We start from the raw sequence: 22,600 nt of genomic DNA on the forward strand, positions 1-22,600 counted from the left end.
TCCTGAGGCTGCGGCCCGTCCTGGCACCTCCCAGTTTGCGGCATCGCCCTGTCCTACAGCAGCACCAGGGTTGGCTCTTCCAACACACACGGCGGAGACCACCAGTCTCTGCAGACCCAGCCTTCCGAGTGTGAACGAGATGGAATGGAGCCAAGAGAGGCCGGCTCCCTTGTGGCAGAGAGGGCTCATGTCTTGACTTAGTGGCTAAGACAAGTCATACTGAAGGCCTGGGAGCTTTACGGATGACAGCTGGGTCTGAGACCTGGGTGGGCTGCAGCTGCCAGGCCCCTCAACACTGCAGACCGAGCTGGAGGCAGGGAGTCCAGAACACGGCCACCGAGAGTGTCTGTGTGAGTGCTGGGGTAGGGAGGAGGCTAGGTTAGCGCTGAACGCTACACTCTAAGCGGGAATGGGGAAAGAGGGTCGTCACAGGGACGTGAGCAGCTAGGACACAAGTCTCGTGGAAATAAGAGGCAGAATGGGAGCATTTAACCTGAAAAGAGGATGCCAGGGAGTCTCTGAACTGGGACCCACTGCACGTGAAGCAGGTGCTAGCTTCTCTCCGAGGCTCTGTGGGGTGGGCCGGCGGCCAGTGGGTAGGTGGTCTGGGAAAGAGATGCTTCGTGCCCACGGGCAACAGGGTATGTATCCGCCTCTGTCCCTCCTCATTCCTGCGATGATGCAAGGTAAGCGAGAGGAACGAGAGGTCCCCACATGCAGCTCACTGCTTCGTAGGGCTGTGGACTGTGTGGAGGCCTTTGTTGAGTGAGGACCCCAACCCTGGGCTCAGATGGCCAGCCACAGCTGGGCTGGGACTGGGAGGGGCAGCACAACTCCTGATGACCAGCCCTCCACGTTCCCATGAAGCGCATCTGCACAAGTAAGTCGTGCGGGTGGAAAGCTGAATAGGAACCTTCCCTCTCCTGAAAACACATTTCCCTCTAGTCAGGTTCTTTCCCTGTCCTGGCCTTGTCTCTGGTGACCAGCCTCAGGCACAGGGACTCCCAGACTGGCCATCTGCCAAAACACAAAGAAAACTTAGAGCCAAGAGTGGAAGACACATCCCCTGGCGTGGGAGGAGGGGGGTGAGGCAGAGGGAGGACGCATCTCTGCCGCCCCGAGTGCCCTGGGCTGAGGGTGGCCACCCCATCCAGATTCTGCTGTTTTTGCCAGCCCTGCCTGAGCCTGGACTGAGCCGGCTCCGGGGATGGGCTTCTGTTGGCCAGGGCGGAGGTGCTTGCAGTGTTTTGCAGTTGCAGTTGCCTTTGGGGAATGGGAAAAAGTGAGTCAGACCCAGCTCTTTGAGCCTGGGACCCCCAGCCTGAACTCTGAGGAGACAGGAAGGCGCCCTCACCAGCTCCTGTGTTTCGGGGTGGGGGCAGCGCAGAAGCCCTGGGAAGCAAAAGCCCCTCATGTGTGTTGACATTGTAAGCTTTTCCATGGATGGGGACCAGCGTCCAGTGGAGTTGTACCCCAGCCCCAAATCTTCAAAGCCTCTGCAGACCACTGCTGCCCACAACCCTCCACAGGAGACAAGAACCAAGGGAAGGGGAGAGAGGATGAGGGGGATCCTAGAACACCTCACGGCGTGGATGCTGGGCCCAGAGGAGAGAGCACTGAAGAAGGGGGCTCTCAGAACACTCTCTAGGGTGGATGCTGGGCCTGGAGGGGAGAGCCCTGGAGAAGGGGGCTCTCAGAGCACCTTACGGAGTGGATGCTGGCCCGGAGGAGAGAGCCCTGGAGAAGGGGGCTCTCAGAGCACCTTACGGAGTGGATGCTGGCCCGGAGGAGAGAGCCATGTGGGCAGAGGACACCAGCTGCCCTCTCCAGGCACACGGAAATGGGAATCCTAAGGCTGGCCCTGCACACAGGAAACCCAGGACCAAGAAGTGTTCAGACCCTTTTATGTAGGAATTCCACCCTGGGACTGACCCTAAAGAACTGATCCTAAGGTTAAAACACACACACACACACACACACACACACACACACACACAACCACTTAAGTATTATTTACAACGGCCAAGTCTTAAAATAGATGAATTGACCAACAACAGAGGGTCGGCCATTAACCTCGGCACGCTTTCGGCTGCTAGGTGTGACGTTTAGGGAAGTCCGTGATGACATGGGAGCACGTCTATGCGGTTCAGTAGGAATGTGACAGCATGGTGTGCGGGCTACTACTGCACATGACGCCCCCCTGCCCCGCCCAGGAAACACCAAGGATGGACCGGCTCGAGGTAGAAGTTCACTTTAGTAATGGGACCCAAGACGACGTTTGCTTTCGGTACATGTGTTTCAAACTCTCCGATACGTGGATATGTTTGACAACAATTTTGATGTTTTAGAAATCCCCTCAGGCTGAAAGCGAACTGGCAGCCCGCGCATGCCTTTCCTAGCGGCCCCACGGTGGCAGCCGTAGAGAAACTTCTGCCGCAGAAGGCGTCTGTGTAGACAGAACTTGGGGGGACCCAAGACTTGGAATCTACAGAAACTTGCGTGGGGATGAAGGTTCTGGCCTCCCGATGCAGCTAGTGATGAGCTCTTCACCCTGGCCATCCCAACGATGCTCCGGAGACACGGAACTGTCCTCTCGGGGACTGAGTGCCCCAACCCTGTGGTTCTGTGGGAAGGTGATGTTATCTTGTGGGTGCCTCATAACAGAACCTGTGGATGGGTGGACCAGAGGGTAGACTGACTGCGTGTCTCAGTCATGGTGGTCAGCACGGAAGACGCACGGCTGACCAGGAGCGACGCAGGTGGTCCCGTGAGCCGGCTGTCTCTCTGTCCTCTGCTTTCTCTCCGACTCTCGGTGCTGCTCCTCCTCCCGTTGACAGTCACAGAACGAGCTGTTTCCTCTTCTCAGGAGTCTGGCTCCAGGGCAGAGAGACACAATTACCACATGCGTCCCATTTACCGACCACAGAGTCATTGATGTCCCCGTGTCAGAGTGGCGTGATGACTCGCTGTGGCAGTGCTGGCACGTCTCTGCCCTTGTCACCACGATTGTTGTTTTTGTCATCCCACAAAGGAGGATGTTTTTGTCCTTTGGTTGACGTGCTTCCGGACCCCACGGACTTGTGCCAAAATAGTATTATGGTCCCAAAAAGACCATCTGTCTCCTTACGGGGCTGAAACCATCAACAAAGTAATTAGCTCCAGAGGCGCGCACGGGTCACCGCGAAGACCCCTAGGTGAGCTAGGTGTTGCCAGCAGGCCTGCTAAAGGCGGCAGGGCAGCCTTGGGGCCAGAGGGCGTCCATGCTGTAAGTGCAGGTTCTGTGCTCCCACCTTCTGACGAGTGGGGAACCGAGGCTCCGTGAGAGGGGAAGCAACTTGCCCAAATTCCTGGCAGAGCCAGCACCAGTCAAAGCCTAAAATCCTTGGTGACTGAGGACCACCGCTCCCAGTTATGCAGTTGGGCGGGAAATGACTCAGGGAACACAGACATCTGGAACCCCCATATCAGCTCTTCTGGACGGCATGGCCTTTCTGGACTCCCTGGGCTCTCCAGGTCATTCAGAGCCTCCATGTGCCACCTGCAAGGTGCCAGTGAGTGCACTGCCCACCTCCACCCTCGCCTCCTGCAGGACCCCTCCCCTCCTGGCCTCTGTGATGCTCAGACTGTGGTTTCCTGCAAGCACGTGGGAAAAGCCCACCTCCTGCCTGAAGCCCCCGATGGCCCCAGAGCAGAGGGTGGGTCAACCTCTGCCCCCACCCTGAGCAAGGGTGTGTGACAGGAGGAGACACTCAGCCCAGGAAAAAACCAACAACGGAAAACACGCCTCGAACTTTGGGCAGTCAGCTGGACACCAAGGCCATGACGGACCTCCCGATGACAGGCCAAGAGCCCCGGTGGCAACTTCCCTTGGGGAAAGGAGACAGCCCAGGGCGGACGCGCGTCACCGCCTGCGAGGGGCAAGGGGCGGCAGCAGCGCCTCCATTTCACTGCTGAGGAAGCCGAGGCCGGAAGGGGTGACTTGGGCAGCAGCGGTGGGGCTGGGGTCCAGCTCAAGGTGTTCGCCTTCAGTCTCGCCCTGTCTCTGCCACGTCTGTCGCCACCAGCTCGCTTACCATCACGCCCGAGTTACGAAGGGGAAATTTGGCCTGCAGAAGTAACGTGGTGACCTTGCCAATCAGAGACGGTGGAGAAAGTGGCATTGCATCAGCTCCTCACCATTTTAGTGAAACGGCCAACTGGAATGAAAAGCCCGAAATCTATAAGGGGAAGGGCAGAGAGGTGTCAGCAGGATACGGTTATCGGCCCAGAGCAGAGCAGAATGGGGAGGCTCAGCCTGCAGGGAGGGGGTCACGAGAAAGCTCGCGCCTGTCTCTGAGCCCCCACAGGCGCTGCAGCTGCTCGTGCCGGGACCTGTGAAAGCAGCGCTCAACCAGAGGTCCGGGGAAGCTCCTGCCATCCCTCCCACCCAGAGCCAGGCGAGTTTTCTCAGAGCCCTCAAGACGCCCACAGTGTCCCTCCTGGGGATACGAGGAAGAGAAGCTCTGAAACCAGGCGAGGAGTCCCTGTTAGGGACATGGGTAGGTGCCTGGCCCCGAGGGATAAAGCGAGCTGTGAGACGAGCCCCTCATCCTTAGCCCCTCTCTCCCTGCAGCCCCTCCAGACTGGCAGCCAGCCCACGCCTCCCCAGGGGGCACATGGGAACTCCTGACCTGCCCACAGCGACATGAAAGGGCTTTGGGGTCTCAGTGCATGACCAGGTCCCCGTGTGATCCCACACCTGGGAAACCCTTCACAGACCCCCCAGCCCTCGCCACATACATACCTTGCACACAGTGTCCAATCAGCTTTTTACATTTTGTTTTACATTTAATCATGCATACTGTTACAGCATACGAAGTGCATTTCCCAGCATTAATACAGCATATTTAAGACCAGTCAGGAAACTGCCACACGAACTATCATCAGCAGTTAGTTCCCATTCGTGTGTCCCTTACACGCGCGGCTTCTTTTTCATTCCCTGGGTTCCTTCCCTCCCCCACTCCCATTTCCTACCATCCTCCAATCAGCTTTTTTTTTTTTTTTTTTTTGGAGAGATTTTCACTGTAGGGCGCGTGCGCTCGCCAGACAGACAGAGAGAGACATAGAGACAGAAAGCGAGAAATCACCCCCCAGGGGGGATGGCCACACCGCAATCCCTTCTCCTCCATTCTCCTCTCGGGATCTTGGGCACGCACGCACATGCGCCCAGCCTCCAATCAGCTTTTGATGTCTCTGTCCAGGTTTTTGTTTTGTTTTTGTTTTTTAAGAATTATTTTATTTAACTTTCTTTCTTTCTTTCTTTATTTATTTATTTATTTTTATTTGACCAGAAAGGGACAGAGTCAGAGAGAGTGGGGAGGGGAGTGAGAAAGCAAGCCACCAGGTCCGAGACTTGAACCGCAGTCGGCCATGAGGGAGTCCAGAGCCCTTAACCACCATGCCATCTGCTGGACCCTCTGTCTAGGCTTTAATTTTCATTTTGCTTCGACTTCAGATAGGCAGTTTGAGTTCACCCCCGTTCTCGTTCAGAGCATGCTTTCCCCACTAATCCATATAAGCCCCTCTTGTTTTCTCCTATTGATTCTTTACCCTCAAGACACGATCTCACTTCCCAAAAGCAGCCTTTATGATGTACTTAGTATAATTTCTTAAAAGCACATATTATCAGATTGTGTATGTGCATTTCTAATTCACATATGTAGCACTGAGATCTACATTTCATTCCATTTCCCCCTTTTTTTTTTTTTTGGTCATAGGGCACATGCATTTGCTAGAACGAGACGAAGAGAGGGAAAGTGAGAAATCACCCCCGGGGTTATGACCACGCCGCAATCCCTTTTCCTCCATCCTCCTTGGGATTTGGGGTATGTTTGCGCACATGCCTGGCATGATTTTCAAGCCAGTGGGTCTGGGACTTGAACTCTGGTTGCCCGTGTTGGGGTCCAGCACCTTAACCACCCTGCCACCTACTGGCCCCTCATTGTATTTTCTTACCTTGTCTCTCGACACCAGTTGCACTCGTCGTGATGCCTGCTGGTTCTGTGGGTTTTAACAAAGGCGTAGAGCCAAGTACCAACCGCTAGAACACCACGCAGAACGTTCTGTCACCCTGTAAGGCCCCCTCGTGGTCGCTCCCTTGCCCCTCCAGCCTTGGCAAATGTAATCTTTTCCATCCCTATACTTTTGCCTTTTTTTAATTGTAAAATGTCACATAAGGAGAGTCTTTTGAGTCCGCCTCTTTTACTTAAACAAATGTATTTAGAATTCATCCATATTGGGGACAGCAGGTGGCATAATGCTTATGTCACCGGACTCCCAAATAGTCAACCACAGTTCGAGTCCCAAACCCAGTGGCGCGTGTGCGTGCATGCCCAAGAACCCAAGAGGAGAGTGGAGGAGAAGGGGTTGCGGTGTGGCCATCCCCCTGGGGAGTGATTTCTCACTTTCTGTCTCTCCATCTCTCTCTGTCTCTCTGGCAAGCACACACGCATAATGCTTATGTCACCGGACTCCCAAATAGTCAACCACAGTTCGAGTCCCAAACCCAGTGGCGCGTGTGCGTGCATGCCCAAGAACCCAAGAGGAGAGTGGAGGAGAAGGGGTTGCGGTGTGGCCATCCCCCTGGGGAGTGATTTCTCACTTTCTGTCTCTCCATCTCTCTCTGTCTCTCTGGCAAGCACACACCCTATAGCAAAAATCTCTCAAAAAAAGAAGGATTCACCCACGTCGTCAGGTAGGTCAGCAGTTTGCTCCTTTTCATTTCTGAGCTGTACCCACTGCGTAACCACGCCACACCCAGCTAGTCTCCTCGCCTGCTGATGGCATCTGCTCCTTCCAGTGCTCGCTGACTGACTGAATACAGCTAGTATAAACACTCAAGAGTTTTTGTATGAAAGGAAGTTTCTGTTTCACTTGGAATGGAAATCCTGGGTCATCTAGATGTCAAGTGTATATTTAAATTTATAAGAAACCAACAAACCTACCCAAACCATTTTGTATTCCTATCAGTAAGGAACAAAGAGCCCCTTCCCTCCACACCCTCACCAACACAGAATACTAGAATACTGTCAGTTAACTTCCTTCTCAGTTTGAGCATTCTGATAGGTACACACTGCTGCCTCATTGCCATTTTAATTTGCATTTCCTTAATGATTAATTAGGCCAAGCACTTTTCATATGCTTATTTTTCATCCATCCACCTTCTTTAGGAAGTTACGGCTCAGATCCTTCACCAATCTTCCATCAGTTTGATAATTCTCTTATTGCTGACTCTTAGGGGTTCTTGATATTTTCTCCACACAAATGGTCAGATACACAATTGACAAATATTTTTCCAGGTTCCTATTTTTTATCTTCTGGAAAAAAAATTAATAGAAATCTTATAGTTTCAGGTGTTATGTTTAAATCATGGATTATTTCTTTCATACGAGATGAGAGTTTATTTTTGCATGTAAGATACGATACAGATCCAAGTCCCTTTTTCTGTGCATGTGGATTTGCAATTGTTTCATCACAATTTGCTCAAAAGATTACCACTGAATTGTCTTGGCACCTTTTTAAAAGCCAGTTGTGTACATGTGTGTGGGTCTATTTTTAGACTCTTCATTCTGTTCCATTTATCTGTCTTGACATGAATGACACACTGTTTTGATTTACTGCAGCTTTATATGTTTTGAAATCAGCTGGGATGAGTCCTCCAAACTTGTTCTTTTTCAGGACAGCTTGGGTTATTCTAGGTCTTTTGCTTTTCCGTAAGAATTTAAGAATTAGTTCGTCAATTTCACACACACAAAAAATCATTAGAGTTTGATTAGAAATGCACTGAACTGACACCTCAACTTGAGGAGAACAGACATCTTGATACTCGGTTTTCTGACCCACATACACAGACCCCTCGGCTCTTTAATTTCTCCCCACTGTGATTTGTCGCTGTCAGTGTCTTTGCTCCTGCTAACTAGCCGTAGGAGTTTCCTAGCAGATGCTCTTCTTTTTTTTCAAGTGTATGTCTACATTTTTACTCTTCCATAATGTAATAACCATTTTACTGAGCTCATCAAAACAAAGAAAATCTTTCAGAATTTTAATTGGAATTGTTTTGAATTTTAGGCAAAATTTGGGAGAACTGACATTAATATGATGTTACTTTTCATGTCTGAATCAGTTCTGATTTTATGACTTTTTAAAAATTATTTATTTTATTTATTTATTTTTTAATTTGCTATAGGACACATGCACTCACCAGGGAGAGACAGACAGAGAGAGAGGGAAAGTGGAAAAGGCAAGCTGCCAGGTTCAGGACTTGAACCATGGTCGGCCACGCGGGAGTCCAGCGCCCTAATTACCACACCACCTGTGGGCCCTATGACCATTTAATAGAGTCCATGAGAAAGGTATAATAACTACTTTCATGTGGCAACTTGACCGAGCCGAGGGGTGCCCAGAGACCTGATAAAACGTCCTGGCTGTTTCTGTGCAGGTGTTTCTAGACCAGAACAGCATTAGAATCGGCAAACGAGCAACATGGCTGAGCCTCCCCAGTGTGGATGGTACCATCTTATCTACTGAGTTTGCTTTGTTTTTTGCCAGAGGGCACGTGTGGTTACCAGAGACAGAGTAAAAGGAGCAGGGAGAGCACGCTCCTCCGCGGGGCACAGTCACACCTCTGGCTGTCTCCTCCGTTTCTCCATGCTGCTGGGGTTTGGGTATGCATACACATGTGCTTAGCGTGTGTTTCAAGCTGCTAGGCCTGGACGTTGAGTCGCACGGTCTGCCATATCAACCCAGCTCCTTTAACCACTGGGCTAAGGGGTCGGCCCTACTGAGGTGCTAAGAAAAGGAAAGAGGAAGAGTGATTCATTTTTCTGCTAGAGCTGGGACATCTCTCTTCTCCTGTCCTCAGCTTTTGACGCTCCTGGGTTTCAGCTTTTGTACTCAGACTGAGACCGGCACTACCTTTCTCCAGTTTGCAGTCAGCAGATCACAGGACCATGTGAGCCAATCCCTACATACACATACACACACATGCATATGTACATATATAGCTTTATGTATTTCTGTATAGCTGAGAGCTATACACATATTCTACTGGCTCAGCTTCTCTGAGGAGGTCGGAGACACAGGCTCCCCACTCTTTGTTACTGTAACTCTGGGGTTCTCAGCTAGGACTGGTGTCTGACTGTACTACCTCACCAGTTAATATTAGTTCTATAGAGGCCTCTGACTTTGTGAGATGGTTATGTATCCAGCCGCATTACTGAAATTTTTTGTGAGGTCTTAGAGTTTGTAAGCAGAATTCCTGGGGTCCCTAGTGACCAAACCTTCTATTTGAGTGAATGCCAAGGGATGCACAGACATTCGAGGAAAGCCTCTAGCTTGAAAACAGATACCAAATCAAATAGAGGTGATGCAGGAAGCAAAAGAAAACTTTCAAAAGACTATCCTTAATATTCTCAGAGGGCCAGGGTAGCTCAGTAGTAACACAAGCAGACCCAGACAGGAAAGCTTCTGGCTGGAGTTCCAGGACCACCTTCTACACGCGGGAAGGGTACGTGTGCCTGTGCTGTGAGCTGGGCTGGCCGGGGAGGGACGGCAGCATGAAGACCATGTTGGGGTGCCCGTCTCTCTGCTTCTCACATGGAAATAAATAAATAAATAAATAAATAAACTTTAAAAGTAATAATAATCAGAATGGGGAGAAAATGTGTACAAAAAAAAAAAAAAAAGGAGGAAGACATAGAAGTTAAATAGCTAATGTTAAAAATGTATCTCCCAGAAAGCAGAACCAAAAGAACCCTGAAGAGATGGAGAATGGGAGAGCAGTGTAAGAAAGTAAAGAGGGCACTTCAGAAGCTCTAAAAGAAAACTAATGACAGTTCCAGAAAGACAGGAAAGAGAAAATGGAGGGAAGGAGGGCACTATGATAAACAAACAACAAAAAATTAGTGCCAAAATGTCCCCTAGATCTGAAAAACCTATGTTTCTAAATTGAAAGGGTCTGCCCCATGTCCAGTAAAGTCAATAGAGAAAAAACCTCTCCTGGCATACTGGTTATGTTGCTGGGTCCCACGTGGCCAACCACGGGTCAAGTCCCAGACCCAGCGTCTTGAAACTCACGCCGGGCGCGTGTGCGTGTGTGCCCAAGATCCCAAGAGGAGAATGGAGGAGAAGGGATTGGGGCATGGCCATCTCCCCTGGGGGTGATTTCTTGGTTTTTGTCTCTCTGCCTTTCTCCCTTTTGGGGGGGCACACGGGCTCTATAAAAAAAAAAAAAAAAAAAAAAAAAAAAAAAAAAAATCTCTCTTAAAGAAAACAGAAGAAGAAAAAAGACCTACCCCAGGGCGTATCTGCCCCGAGATTCAGAGCACGGAGAATAAGCATAGATCCTAAAAGCTCCCAGAGTGGCAAAATGAAGACAGAAAGGCAGGTGACACAGAAAGGAAGGGAAGCCCGCAGGACAGAGCGCTTCTCAGCAGGCATTCTGGAAGCCAGGCTAGTTTCCAGCTGACCCAGTGATGTGCGCCTTGGGGAAAAGGTTTAGGAGGGAAAGTATCAAATTGGAATTTAAGGGTCCACAGAGAGGGCGCACTGTCCGCAGAGCAGAGCCAGTCGGGACAGCGAAGGGGACCCAGGGCCGGTTAGCGGCAGATGGCCCCTTTCTGGGCATAATTTGACTGAGCAGAGTAGCACTGGGTAAGATTCACATGGCTGCATCCCACAAAACAGGAACTTATGAAACTCACGTCTTCGTAAGCAGGATTTCCCAGCACTCTCTCTACAGAACTGCATTAGGAAACAAGAAAATAAATAGGAAAGAAGTTTGGCAAACCACATCCAATAAATACAATTTATTCTCCCTCAGGTACCACTGGGTCTCTGCTTTGGGTTTTGACAACAATAAACACGGATGTGGATTTCACTAAATACAGAAATCCGGAAACATTGCTGTGCCTGGATTAACTGTCCTAGCCGCTGAGGATTTGCTTCTGTTTTCTAAATTCAATGAGCACAGACTCATGCCATAGCTGATAGTGGAGAGGGAGTCGGACAGTGGCGCGGCGGGAAACCTGATGGTCCGTGAGGCTGGCCCACATGGAAGGTTCCGGATTCGCTTCTGGAGACCTCCCTGAGTATGCCAGGCATGCGCGTGCCCATGATGCAGGACGGCCGAGGCTGGGGGTGGATCATGGCATCAGGCCCTGCCCTCACTCCATCCCAGACCACTCACCCTCCTCCTGCATGTCCTCGCGGAATGGGTTCAGTATTTCCAGATAGCCAGCCTTCTTCTCCACCCCCAGGGTCCTGCCATAGTTCAGATGCCAGATGCTTCGCATGTGGGACCCTGCAATGCTCCTTGACAAGGCTCCTCGCTGCCTGGCTCCTCCTGCCTGAGCCCCACAGAGATCTCTGTAAACATAAGCCTGAGCATGCCACCACATCCCGAGCTCAACACGGGCAGGCTACAAGGCCTTGGGGCGCTTCAGAACCCCCTCCTTCCTCTCCTGCATTTTTCCCCTAGCAGCTTCTGCCATCCTTACAGAGCTTCCCCAAATCATCCTATTTCCAGGACTTGGGATTCTTTTCCTTGTAGCTTTCCTGTTGAACATTTTACACTTGCGTGTTAGAGACACCTCACAGAGGTGGCCAAGTAGCTGGTCATCAGACCAAGACGCCTCTGAAAATTACAGGCTACTAGGTGTGAACAGGGACATCTCAGCAAACCCCTCCACGACCACCCAGACAGAGCCAACTCCTCCAGCCTTTGCACACCCTCTATCCTCACCTCCACCTAAGCACTGCCCGGTCCATGTGACTGTGAGCTGTGGGTGCCACTGCCTCTGCACACCCCCACTGCTGAGCCAAGTGCAGTGCAGGGCCTCACCAGGGCCAAGGGGACCCTGCACTGACCCTGCACCCCTAGCTCTGGCCTGCAGTCTGCACCACACATGCCCAAACTCCTCGTGACCTCATGGCACCACCTCCCTTTGCCCTTCAAAGCTTAGCAGCTGAGCTTCACCCATTGCGCGGGTCTCAGCCCAGACCCAACCACCTGCTTCCTGCCGTCTCCAGAGCCCGCTTTGCCAGGAACCATCTGTTACTCGCATACGGATGAGCTTATGGACACCTCCTCAACCAGAACGCAAACTTCACGGGGAGATGGGCATGGAGGACAAGACCCTGAAACTCATTCTCCAAGTTCCAGGACCTAGAAGTGGTACTGGGGGGGGGGGTTGAAGGAGCACCCCAAGAGCCCCCCAGTCCCAGGAGCCTCCCAGACTCACTTTCTCCACTCCCTGAGCTTGGCTCAACCCAGCCCTTCCACAGACGCACTGACGTGGACATCTCGGGAGAGGCAAAGCCTAGCAGAGGAAGGCCTGGTCTCCTGCTCTGTGGCTGGGCCTCGGAGTGTGGTCCCTGGGGTGGCCCTGCAAGCCTCTGCTCTCAAGGCTGGCCCAGCCAGGAACACAGACGCCGCAGCCACTCACACGCCTTGTCAGACATAGATCCGCCTGGCTGCACCATAAAACCCTAACTAGGCACATAAAAGCTGCCTGCCAGCCTGCCAGGTGCCTCTGCTGGCTCCAGAGAGGCGCTGACCAGCCCCTAGACACGAGGGTCCGGGACACAGTGGCACCAGGACTGCGCAGGAGCCCAGATGCCTGGCTCCTCAGCAAAAAGGTGGAATGGCGTGGCTATGGCTGTGGGTGGCCAGCTGGAGGGACACACCCGGCCGCCCTCCTGCTCTGAGAGAGCTGGCACCCTGCAGGGTGAGTTAAGGGATGACGTTTAAGCCCCAGACACACAGGCGAAGCGCATGGTGCACACAGACACTGCGCTGAGTGGAAGGCTGTGCAGGTCACACGGAGCCAGGCTCGCCTCCACCCCATGCCGTCTGGTAGGAAGGCCACTCTCCTGCCCACTCCCCTCCCTGGGCCAGTCTTCAGAGAACCCCCTCCAGGTCTGGGGCAGGCCTGATCCCTCCCCAGTGAGAGTAGAGGGCTGTTACTCCAGAATCCCAGCTCTGGTAGGCCGGTGGGCTGGGAGGGGGGCAGACGACAAGCCCAGGCTTAGCTTCATGGGCCACCTTGCCCACAGCTCCATCCACAAGAGGACCTCAGCCCCGACTCAGCCCGTGAACACCCCTGTGCTCCTCTGAGCTATGCTGCAAAGCCACCCCATAGCCTCCTCCTTCTCTCCCAGTATCCTAACTCAGTGGTCCAGGTGGCTGTAACTGTTTGAGGATCTACAAGGGCCAGAGATAACCTTACCTCCCCCACCACCTCACTCCTTGCAGTTTTGCTCTGCCTTCCTTTCTCTGAGTTCTTGGCTTAGAGTGTCTTCCCTTCCCCCTTCCTGTGCAATTTCCTTCTCGGCTGGCATCACCTCCAGGAAGCTCCCCTGCTACCTCTCCTGACTGGCCCTGTTAGGTGTCCCTGCAGGAGCAATACCATTGCCCTAGTCCCACACCCGTTCCCCTCTGCTCACCTCACTCTTAGTCTCTGGAGACTGCCATACCACCTCTGACTCTGGGCACCCCATCTTTTTGCTTTTGCACTCCAGAATCACCTGCTCCAGTGCTTGGTTCATCAAAGATCTTTGGAAAACACTCTCCAATGGATGTGGAAGGGGGAAACTCTCCAAATCCCACTGGTGCAGTGAGAGCCAAGAAATAGCTCCAAAAGGCCCTGGAGCCAGGCTGGGGCAAGGCAGGGCTGGTGCCACCCCGAACTGCTCAGGGGCTGTTCTAGGTGTCCAGGTGAGATGAGAGCTCGTCCTTCCTTCTAGATGCCCCCAGCACTGTGGGGGTCAGGACAAGGAGGGAGCCTGGGTGCGTGGACTTGTGGAGGCCCTGAATGAGGCCGGGCTGCTGGGCGTGGAGAGGGTAGCCGGACCACCTGGGGAGGAGGCCTCCTTTCCCCAAAGTGTGGGGGCTGCCACAATGCAGCCTGGAGTGGGGCTCCAAGGGGCACCACCGTCTCTCATCCCTCCTTCATCCCGAGGAAGCCCCTCTGACTACTCAGGAGGAGGAACTGCAGAACTGGGGTTCAGAGGAGGAACATGGATGGAGAAGCCAGTTTACCCTCAACTTCCACGTCCCAGGTAGGTTTAGACCACCCGCTTCACACATGGTTTGGAGAACACCTCCATCCAGACCAAACAGGCCACTGTAGCAACATTCAACAGTGAAATGTAAGAAAATGAGTGACATAGGAAGAAACTCTATTGGAAATTTCACCTTTAGAGAGGGATGTGACAAGGCTTCCAAGTGTCAATGACATCAGAAGGATCTGATCTGGTTTTATAAAAAAAGTAAAACTTGATACATTAAAAAGATAGCATAGTAATACCACTATTTTTTGGATGGTAGCTTAAAATATGTACAAAGCCTCGGTAAATATTCATACTCTTTGATCAAATAGTTGTGCTTCTGGAAATCTGTCATTTTGTACTATTTAAAAAGTATTTGCCAAACAAAAATAATTCTTTTTTAAAAATAACTTCTTTCTCTTTTTTTCATCCTAAATATATGTATTTTTTCTTTACATTTTTCAGACTCAAATGTTTCCTGCCTCGTACCTCTCACCTCACCTCCGCCCTCCACCACTCACTCTCTACCATCACTCTCCCCACTTACAGTGGCTCATTTCACACCCACCCTTTCCACCACCGCATCTTCAATCTCTCAACCTCTGCCATAAAGTGCAGATACTCTGTGCAACTGAGTGGGGATATACAGTGCATGCCTGTCCAAGTCTGGCTCACTATTTTTTGGATGGTAGCTTAAAATATGTACAAAGCCTCGGTAAATATTCATACTCTTTGATCAAATAGTTGTGCTTCTGGAAATCTGTCATTTTGTACTATTTAAAAAGTATTTGCCAAACAAAAATAATTCTTTTTTAAAAATAACTTCTTTCTCTTTTTTTCATCCTAAATATATGTATTTTTTCTTTACATTTTTCAGACTCAAATGTTTCCTGCCTCGTACCTCTCACCTCACCTCCGCCCTCCACCACTCACTCTCTACCATCACTCTCCCCACTTACAGTGGCTCATTTCACACCCACCCTTTCCACCACCGCATCTTCAATCTCTCAACCTCTGCCATAAAGTGCAGATACTCTGTGCAACTGAGTGGGGATATACAGTGCATGCCTGTCCAAGTCTGGCTCACTTGGCTCAACATTAAGTCTTCTATATTCATCCTTTTAAGTCAAACTATAGGATCTCGTTTCTGATAGCTGTGTAATATTGCACAGAATATATGTTCCACAGCTTTGCAACTCAGTCATCAGTTTTTGAACACTTAGGTTGGTTTCACGTTTTAGCAATTGTGAATAATGCTGCAATAAACATGGATGTCCAAATGCCCCTTCAAGTGTTTTCCTGTCCTTTGGGTAAAGACCAAGGAGGAATTACTCTATCTGCAGATTCCAAGAAAACCTCCATACTGTTTTCCACAGAGGCTGCACCATTTTACATTTCCACCAACGGTGTAAGAGGGTTTCCTTTTCACCACGGTCTCACCAGCACTTGTCATTATTTTCTTTTCTGATGCTAGTCATTCTAATTAGGGTTAAATGGTATCTCATTATGGTTTTTATTTGCATTTTCCTTATGATCAGACACTTTGAGCATTTTTTCAAATGCCTCTTGGCTATCTGTAAGTCTTCCTTGGACAGTTGTCTATTCAAGTCATTTGCCCATTTTTTAATTGAATTATTTATGTTTTTATGGGCAAGCTGCTTGAGTTCCCCATATGTTCTGGACATCACTCCCTTGTCTGAGAAATAATTTACAACTATTTCCTCTCATTCTGAAGGTTGTCCTGTTACTCTATCGCTGCCTTTGCTGTGAGGAAGTGTTTCAGCTTGATGTAATCCCACTTGTCTATTTGGGAGACTATTGCCTATGCTTTAAGGGTCTTATTTAAGAAAGCTTTCTTACTCCAATATCTCCGTTTTCTACTAAATAATTCTAAATGGGGGGAGGGGGATTATGTCACAAAGATGTTTCTTTTGGTACTATTTACAATAGGGAAAAAATTGAAATAATCACTAAGAGAAGATTTGTTAACTGATGTATGGTAAAGCTAATCAATGAATTGTACAGTCAATAAAATATGCTTTAGAAAAGCTTTTGTAATATAGAGAAATGCTTACATTTTAATGCCTAGCATCAAAAGGAAAACCCAGGGGGGAACCAGCAGTTAGCGTAATGGCTATGTCGCTGGACTCCCATGTAGTCGACCGCGGTTCGCGTCCCGGACCTGGTGGCTTAAAACTCACTCCAGGCGCGTGTACATGCGTGCCCAAGACCCCGAGAGGAGAATGGAGGAGAAGGGATTGCGGCATGACCATCCCCCCTGGGGGGTGATTTCTTGCTTTCTGTCTGTCTCTGTCTGTCTGGCGAGCGCACGCGCCCTATAGCGAAAAACCTCTCCAAAGGAAAAAAATAAGAAAGGAAAACCCAGATTATATTTCAGAGGAAAGTGGAATTAAGTGTGATTTTACTTCGGTGCCACCCCCCCCCCAAAAAAAGATATCCATGAATTTTTTTAATACTATACATTTTCCATTAACTTTTTGAAACTCCCTCCTCATATATGCCTTCAAAAGGTTCAACCGTGTGGACTCAGAAGACATTTGCAGAGAAAGGCTGGAAGGAAATGGAACCTGCTAACTGAGTTTAGATGGCACAGAAATAGGGCATTTGGCTTGCCAATGGCTTGGCGGTGCCTGACCCCCCAAGTCGCCCTGTGCACACTGAGTACATGCACATGTGTCCGTGATCTTGACCAGCTGAGGCTGGGGTTGGATTACAGCGTGCATACCCCGTTGGGGGTGCCTGCCTCTCTGTCTCTCTCTCTCCCCCAGAAAAAAATAAATAAATAAACACATTGAAATTTTTCCATTTATTTATTAATATAGAATATTTTAACATATCTTTGCCTTTTACATATTCCACATATTTGTCAATGAATTTTAAGTATGTGTATAATAAAGAAGCAAATATATTTTTCAGTGAAACAAAAAGAATTCTGTTTGTGGGAGTTAGCACTTCACTCTGTGGCTCCAACTTGGGTACAGGAGAGCTGGTACATGCCCTAGGCTTCTGCCATCATGAAGTCCTGGTCACAGAGGGTGACCTTCAAGCAGGAACAGACACTGCCAGCTACATCATGTGAAAGCATCGTGCTGAGCATGAAGAACAAACACTGCGAAGCACCGCGTCGGACGAACTCTCCCCGATGGAGGCTGATGTACCCCGCTGGAGTGCTGCCCTGGGTAACAGCAAACACTCCTGAGGACGGCATCCCGGCAGGAAGCCAACTGCCTCACACAGGGTGGAGCTCACCCATGCAACATGCTCACTGGACTCACTGGAATTGAGACGAGGCATCACAGAGCAAACCAGCAGCCCCCACGACTTCCCTCCTGCGGCCCCTGGCTGAGTTCTCCCCCATCCACCTTCCAAGTCCCTTCCTGCTAAAAAAAATGAGGTGAGGCTTCCTAGGGCTCCCAATCCATAGCAGATGCCCGCCTGCAGCCTGCAGCTGGGTTTCCTGCCCAGCCCAGCTGTCCCGTCTGTTCCACTCAGCACTCCCCACGTCCACCCTGGTGGGCATTTACTCTTCCCAACACAGCCAAATGTCAGGGGAGGGCCATCCGGGCGTCAGCCTGAACATGGGGTGTCCTGAAAGGCAGCGCTGGCCTCCAGAGGAGGAAGGAGCTTGCGAGGCTGTTGAGGGCGGGGGGTTGCTGGCACCTATCACAAAGATGTTCCTTTTGGTATTATTTACAATAGGAAAACCATTGAAATCATCAATAAGGGAAGACTGGTTAACTTAGTTATGGTAAAGCTCATCAATGAATTATACAGTGGATAAAATATGTTTATGGAGACCCCTCTCCAGTGACTGGGCACTACTCAGTCCATCCCTCATCTGCACCATGTGAGGAGAGGAGAGTGGGGTGGATGCTGCAGGTGCCGGCCCCTTTCCTTCTGAGCGCCAGTGGGAGCCAGCGGGCACAGACCCACCAAGACTCATTGGTGGCTCAGCCACACTCCAGGGTAGTTTTCTGTTGCTGCGTTACAAGCCCCCACAAGTCAGTAGCTTCAAACGACACCCACACCTTCCCTGGGTGCTGAGTCTGGGCACGGCTGGGCTGGGCCCCCAGTCCGGGTGCTACAAGCTCCTGTCCACCAGGGCCTGAGGGTCAGCCAAGCCACGGAGCTTTCTGAAACTTAAGATGCTTCCTCTTCCAAGCTCCTTGTGGTTGCAGGGCTGCGGGTCCTGCTCTCCTGCCAGCTGTTAGCTGAGACCACTCCTGGTTCCCAGAGGACCTAGTTCCCTGCCCCTTGGCCTTCTTATGGCATGGAGGCTTCTTTCATGAAGGCGGGCAGGATGACACCTCTTTTCAGGACTTCGTTTAAGGGCTTTCACCAGATAAAGCCAGGCCCACCCAGGATTAATTCTAGACCTACTGATTTAGGGTCTTATTACATCTGCAAAATCCTATCACCGTGGCCACACAGTGTGAGCTAATCACCACGTGATGTGCATCAGTTCAGAGTTCTCCCTCAACCTAGCGGCAGGTGGGATTGCCTAGGGGCCCCAGGGCCACAATTCTGGGGCCACTTTAGACTCTTGTGCAGCATAACTGTGCTAGACATTGGCTCCCTGCCAGGTGCCAGAGTGACAACAGGGAGCAAGGGAGGACTTGGCAGTCAAGGCCTAGCTGGCCAGCTGCAGGATCGGACACAAGGTAGCACAGCCCACACAGGGCACTCGCTGGAAGGGAGGGAATCCCCAACTCTGCTTCGGCGTGGGGTTCGGCCTTCACCAGAAATCGAGCCGTGGACTTGCTCTTACAGGGCTCCTATCCACTCCGTGCAGAAGGGCCCTCCCAGTGGGAGAAGCCTCTGGGGAGAAGTTTCCCACGTCCCCGTCTCCACCCCCACCCTGCAGCTAGCCCCCTTCCCGGTCCCTTCCTTGACCATCATCGCCTTAGCGTTTTTTCCTTTAAATCAACTCACTGTGTGTTACTTAAATTTATTTTAAACTAAACCTTTATATCTCAAGTGTAAATGAAAACCAGCACTCCTTGTTATAAATAGAAGTTAACCATAAAAATAAATAAAAGAAACACAGGCTCATGAATTTCTTATAAGCTGCAGGCTGCTTTTTGTTACAAGGGGAATGGGTGAGAGTAAGAGACATTGAACAAGGACCAGAAGAAAAGTGATGCCCCTCTCAGAAAGGCTGGGAGATGATCGGAAGTGAAGAGGGTCGCGCTGGGACACAGGGACACCACCAGGGCCTGAAGGTTGGGGTCCGGGGGCCACGGTCCATGGACAGCTGCCTAGAGCCCAGGCTCGGAGATGGAGAACAGCTGATGGAGGTGTATGGGGCAGGTACTTGTGCAAGTCCCCTAGGAGGGCAGGGCAGGTGGACTGGCCAGAGGGCGACACTGAGCACGTACTTACAGCAGGGCATGGCCGCTCCCATAGGCAGCTCCCACAGGCCCTTCAGAACCGTCCCGAATTGAGACAAGGGAGTCCAGGCTTTGGACCACCAAGGAGGCAGGAAGCTGGCCAAGGAGGTAAGGCCAGGGGCAGGGTGCCTCCTGCAGGCAGTGAGGGCAGTCCCTGTGGAGGGTCTCCAGGCCTGCTCCCAGCAGCCAGTGGACCAGGGCCTCAGTTCTGAGGTGGGTGCAGGCAGAGGCGTGGCGCCCTCCGCAGTCCACCTTCTTCACGGCCTGGGTCTATTTGCTTCCTGTGATAACCCCAGCCTGTCTGGGAACAGCTTTCCAGCATGCCGTGGGTCTCTTTTCCTGGGGAAACATTCAAGGAAAGGGTTAGAGTAAGAGAAGGGTTAGGGGGATGGCCACAGCTCTCTCTGCTGCAGCCAGGCTCAGGACCACAGGTCCTTGTGACCACCCTCCTCTGCCATCTGTTCTAGATTCTTCTCCAGCTCAGCCATATGCCTGGTCGAGGGGACTCACCTGGTGGGGGTCTCCGACTTTTCCCCAGGAGGTGCCGTGCCCTTCTCAAGCTGGGGCTCCCACCCTGATCAGTGTGCCAATTGGAACGGGCAGGAGGATCCTGGCAATGTCCCAACGGGTGTTCTAGGGGTGCTAATTGCAGCGTCCCTCCCCTGAGCATGACTGCACAGGGACCCATGCAGGGTGGGGCCCCTCTCCTTGCCTGGTGGGCCCTAGACACAGGAACTGGGAGGGAGTGGGCAGCACCTGCAACTGCCCATCAAAGAGCATCTCGTTCTGTCCATGGTGGGCGCATCTCTCAGCCCAGGCCGGGACCTCTCAGCCCCTGGCAGCTGAGCGCAGGGGTCCTGAGAGCGACAGGAAGCAGCGGCCCTCCCACCTCAATTCCTGGCCTAGTCTCTGCCGTCTGAGGACACATTTTCACATACCGGTCACTGATGTTGGGTGTTCATCATGGCCAAGGAGGGTGCTTACCTCTCAGCATGTCCCTTCAACGTGGTACTTTAACTGCACTGCCACTGGGATGGGGCAGGACCAGTGGGTCCCATGAGCCCACGTCCACTGCAGTGCCTCCTTGACTGCGAAGTGAGCCCCTTGGTCCAGCATGAAGTTACTCAGAATCTCCGAACAGTGTGCAAATACTCTGTGAGCCGGGGTGCTGGCCGAGGCTCTGAAGGCGAAAAGGGCAAACCGTGTGCAGACTGTGTGCAGACTGTGTGCAGACTATGTGCAGACTGTGTGTAGACAGTGTGCAGACTGTCCAGACTGTGTGCAGACTGTCCAGACTGTGTCCAGACTGTGTGCAGACTGGTCAAGTTGAAACACTGCTCCTTCCACCACATAATTCACGAACTCGGCCGAGACCAGGGGCATACCGGGCGCTCTGCTCTGGTCTCCCTCGCTGGGGGAGGTAGGGTGGGGTGAACTCTGAGAAGTGGCAGAGCTACGTGAGGCCTGGGCTCCCACGTGGCTCCTTCGAGCACACACCGGGATAACTGATCACAGAGGCTGGCTGATGTCAGCCGAGCAAGGCTGCTGTCTCGCAGTCGTAGGATGCCTCCTCCGTGGTGAGCACATGGCGGACGTGGGTGCAGTACAGGGAGCTCCCCGATCTGCTCACTCCTGTACGTCCAACCATGTGACTTATCCCCAGTTCTCTCCCTGCTGTCTTCAGATCTTTTTCTTCTGACTCCCAGTCAACTAGCCCATCCACCTGCCACTGCCTGCAAGACTATGGGTGTCCTTACCCGTGGCCACTTTCCTTTCTACAGAGTAGATGACCACGTGTACTCCCCAAGACTCCACCCATAAGGAAGTTCCCCCCCATCGCTGTCTGGGCTCCCCGAGTGACGGTGCACTGCAGCAGGAGTCCATTTTGGGTTTGCAACCACGAGTCACTCAGCTGTGAACAAAGCTCATACATTTTCCTTCCCCATCAGTTCATCATGAGACCCCCATGTGGCCACAGGTGTGAACTGAAAGAGAAGCACCGTCCACAGTGGTGGGGCCATGCTGGTGCAGCTTCACTGAGTGTGCTGGCCCCGCTCACACTCGGTCACAGCTGGACCACTTCCATCTCCCACAGAGTACTGCCGGCCCCCCCAAACTTACAGCCTGGCAGGTCCAAGAGAGATTAGCCCAAGGGGGATGCTCTGGTTGCACCATCCCCGGATGTCACAAGGTCAAGCTCTCCAACTCTAACAGTACTCAGCAGCAACTTGGGAGCTGCTTTTCAAATGCCACAAAATTCTCTGCTCCTCTTGGGCCTTGGCATAAATTCTCCCCAGATACCTCTGTGTCGCAAGGTCTGACAGCTCCTGTGGTCCAAGCAGCAGGGCCTCTGACTTTGCAACCTAGAGAAACTCTGGATCCCATTCAAATCTGGCAGCCTCTGTGTCCTCTGGGTTGGAGAGAGATCCCAGGAGGAGCTCATAGTCTCCAGAACCCCAAAAGACCAAGCAGGCACTGTGCTTTCTTCTTAGAAATGGAAGGAAAAGATGCAGTGTGTCCTCGGAGGGGATACCCCAGCATGCTCAGCTCACCAGCCATCTAAGAGCCTCACTGGTGTGCAGGTCCCCAAATCTTTGAGGGACTTCTCTCCCACCCTCTGGAGCACGTGTACCTTACCCAGGTCTCCAGTGTACTTGCTGCTTCTTGCTATTCCTTTCGATTAACTTGATGCCATGTGATGGTCAGGGAATATCCGGATAGCACAGGTCCACCTGCTCTGTGACAGGGGGAAGCTGTCATCACCCCGGGAAAGAAGTACACATACTAGGACATGTCCACGGGCGCCCGCTCTGTGTGAAGGAAAACTGCTTCTCAGTATACCCCAAAGGGATGGAAACGAGCACACGCCATTCACCGAGTCAAAGGCCGCATGGCACGGACCCAAGGCCCTGTCGGTCTGCTCCGTCCACATCTGGTGCAGATGCTGCAGTCAGGGCTACTGACACTGCGCTTGGTTGAGTCGCCATCGTCCCCGCGTCGTTCTCTGGCTTCTGTGCGGTTCCTGGGACCAGCTGACAAGTACATGAGGACAGCATGGCGAGTCACAGCTGTGAGCTTTCTGTTTCTAGGATAGCGCTCGCTTC

The 22,600-nt window shown here is 51.7% G+C and overlaps 1 protein-coding gene across 1 annotated transcript in view; it reads left to right on the forward strand.

Moving 5' to 3' along the window:
• The window catches only part of GDF10 (growth differentiation factor 10), a 43,582-nt gene that overhangs the window by 1,604 nt on the left and 19,378 nt on the right, over positions 1-22,600 (forward strand). The window contains exons 2-6 of the mRNA XM_006147759.2: positions 35-128; positions 3,590-3,695; positions 4,347-4,538; positions 8,477-8,546; positions 12,134-12,211. Of these exons, the coding sequence (XP_006147821.1) occupies positions 35-128; positions 3,590-3,695; positions 4,347-4,538; positions 8,477-8,546; positions 12,134-12,211 (540 nt within the window). The remainder of the gene's footprint in view (positions 1-34; positions 129-3,589; positions 3,696-4,346; positions 4,539-8,476; positions 8,547-12,133; positions 12,212-22,600) is intronic.

The sequence above is a fragment of the Tupaia chinensis genome, unplaced genomic scaffold, assembly GCF_000334495.1.
Source record: "Tupaia chinensis unplaced genomic scaffold, TupChi_1.0 Scaffold000221_1, whole genome shotgun sequence".
Classification (NCBI taxonomy): domain Eukaryota; kingdom Metazoa; phylum Chordata; class Mammalia; order Scandentia; family Tupaiidae; genus Tupaia; species Tupaia belangeri.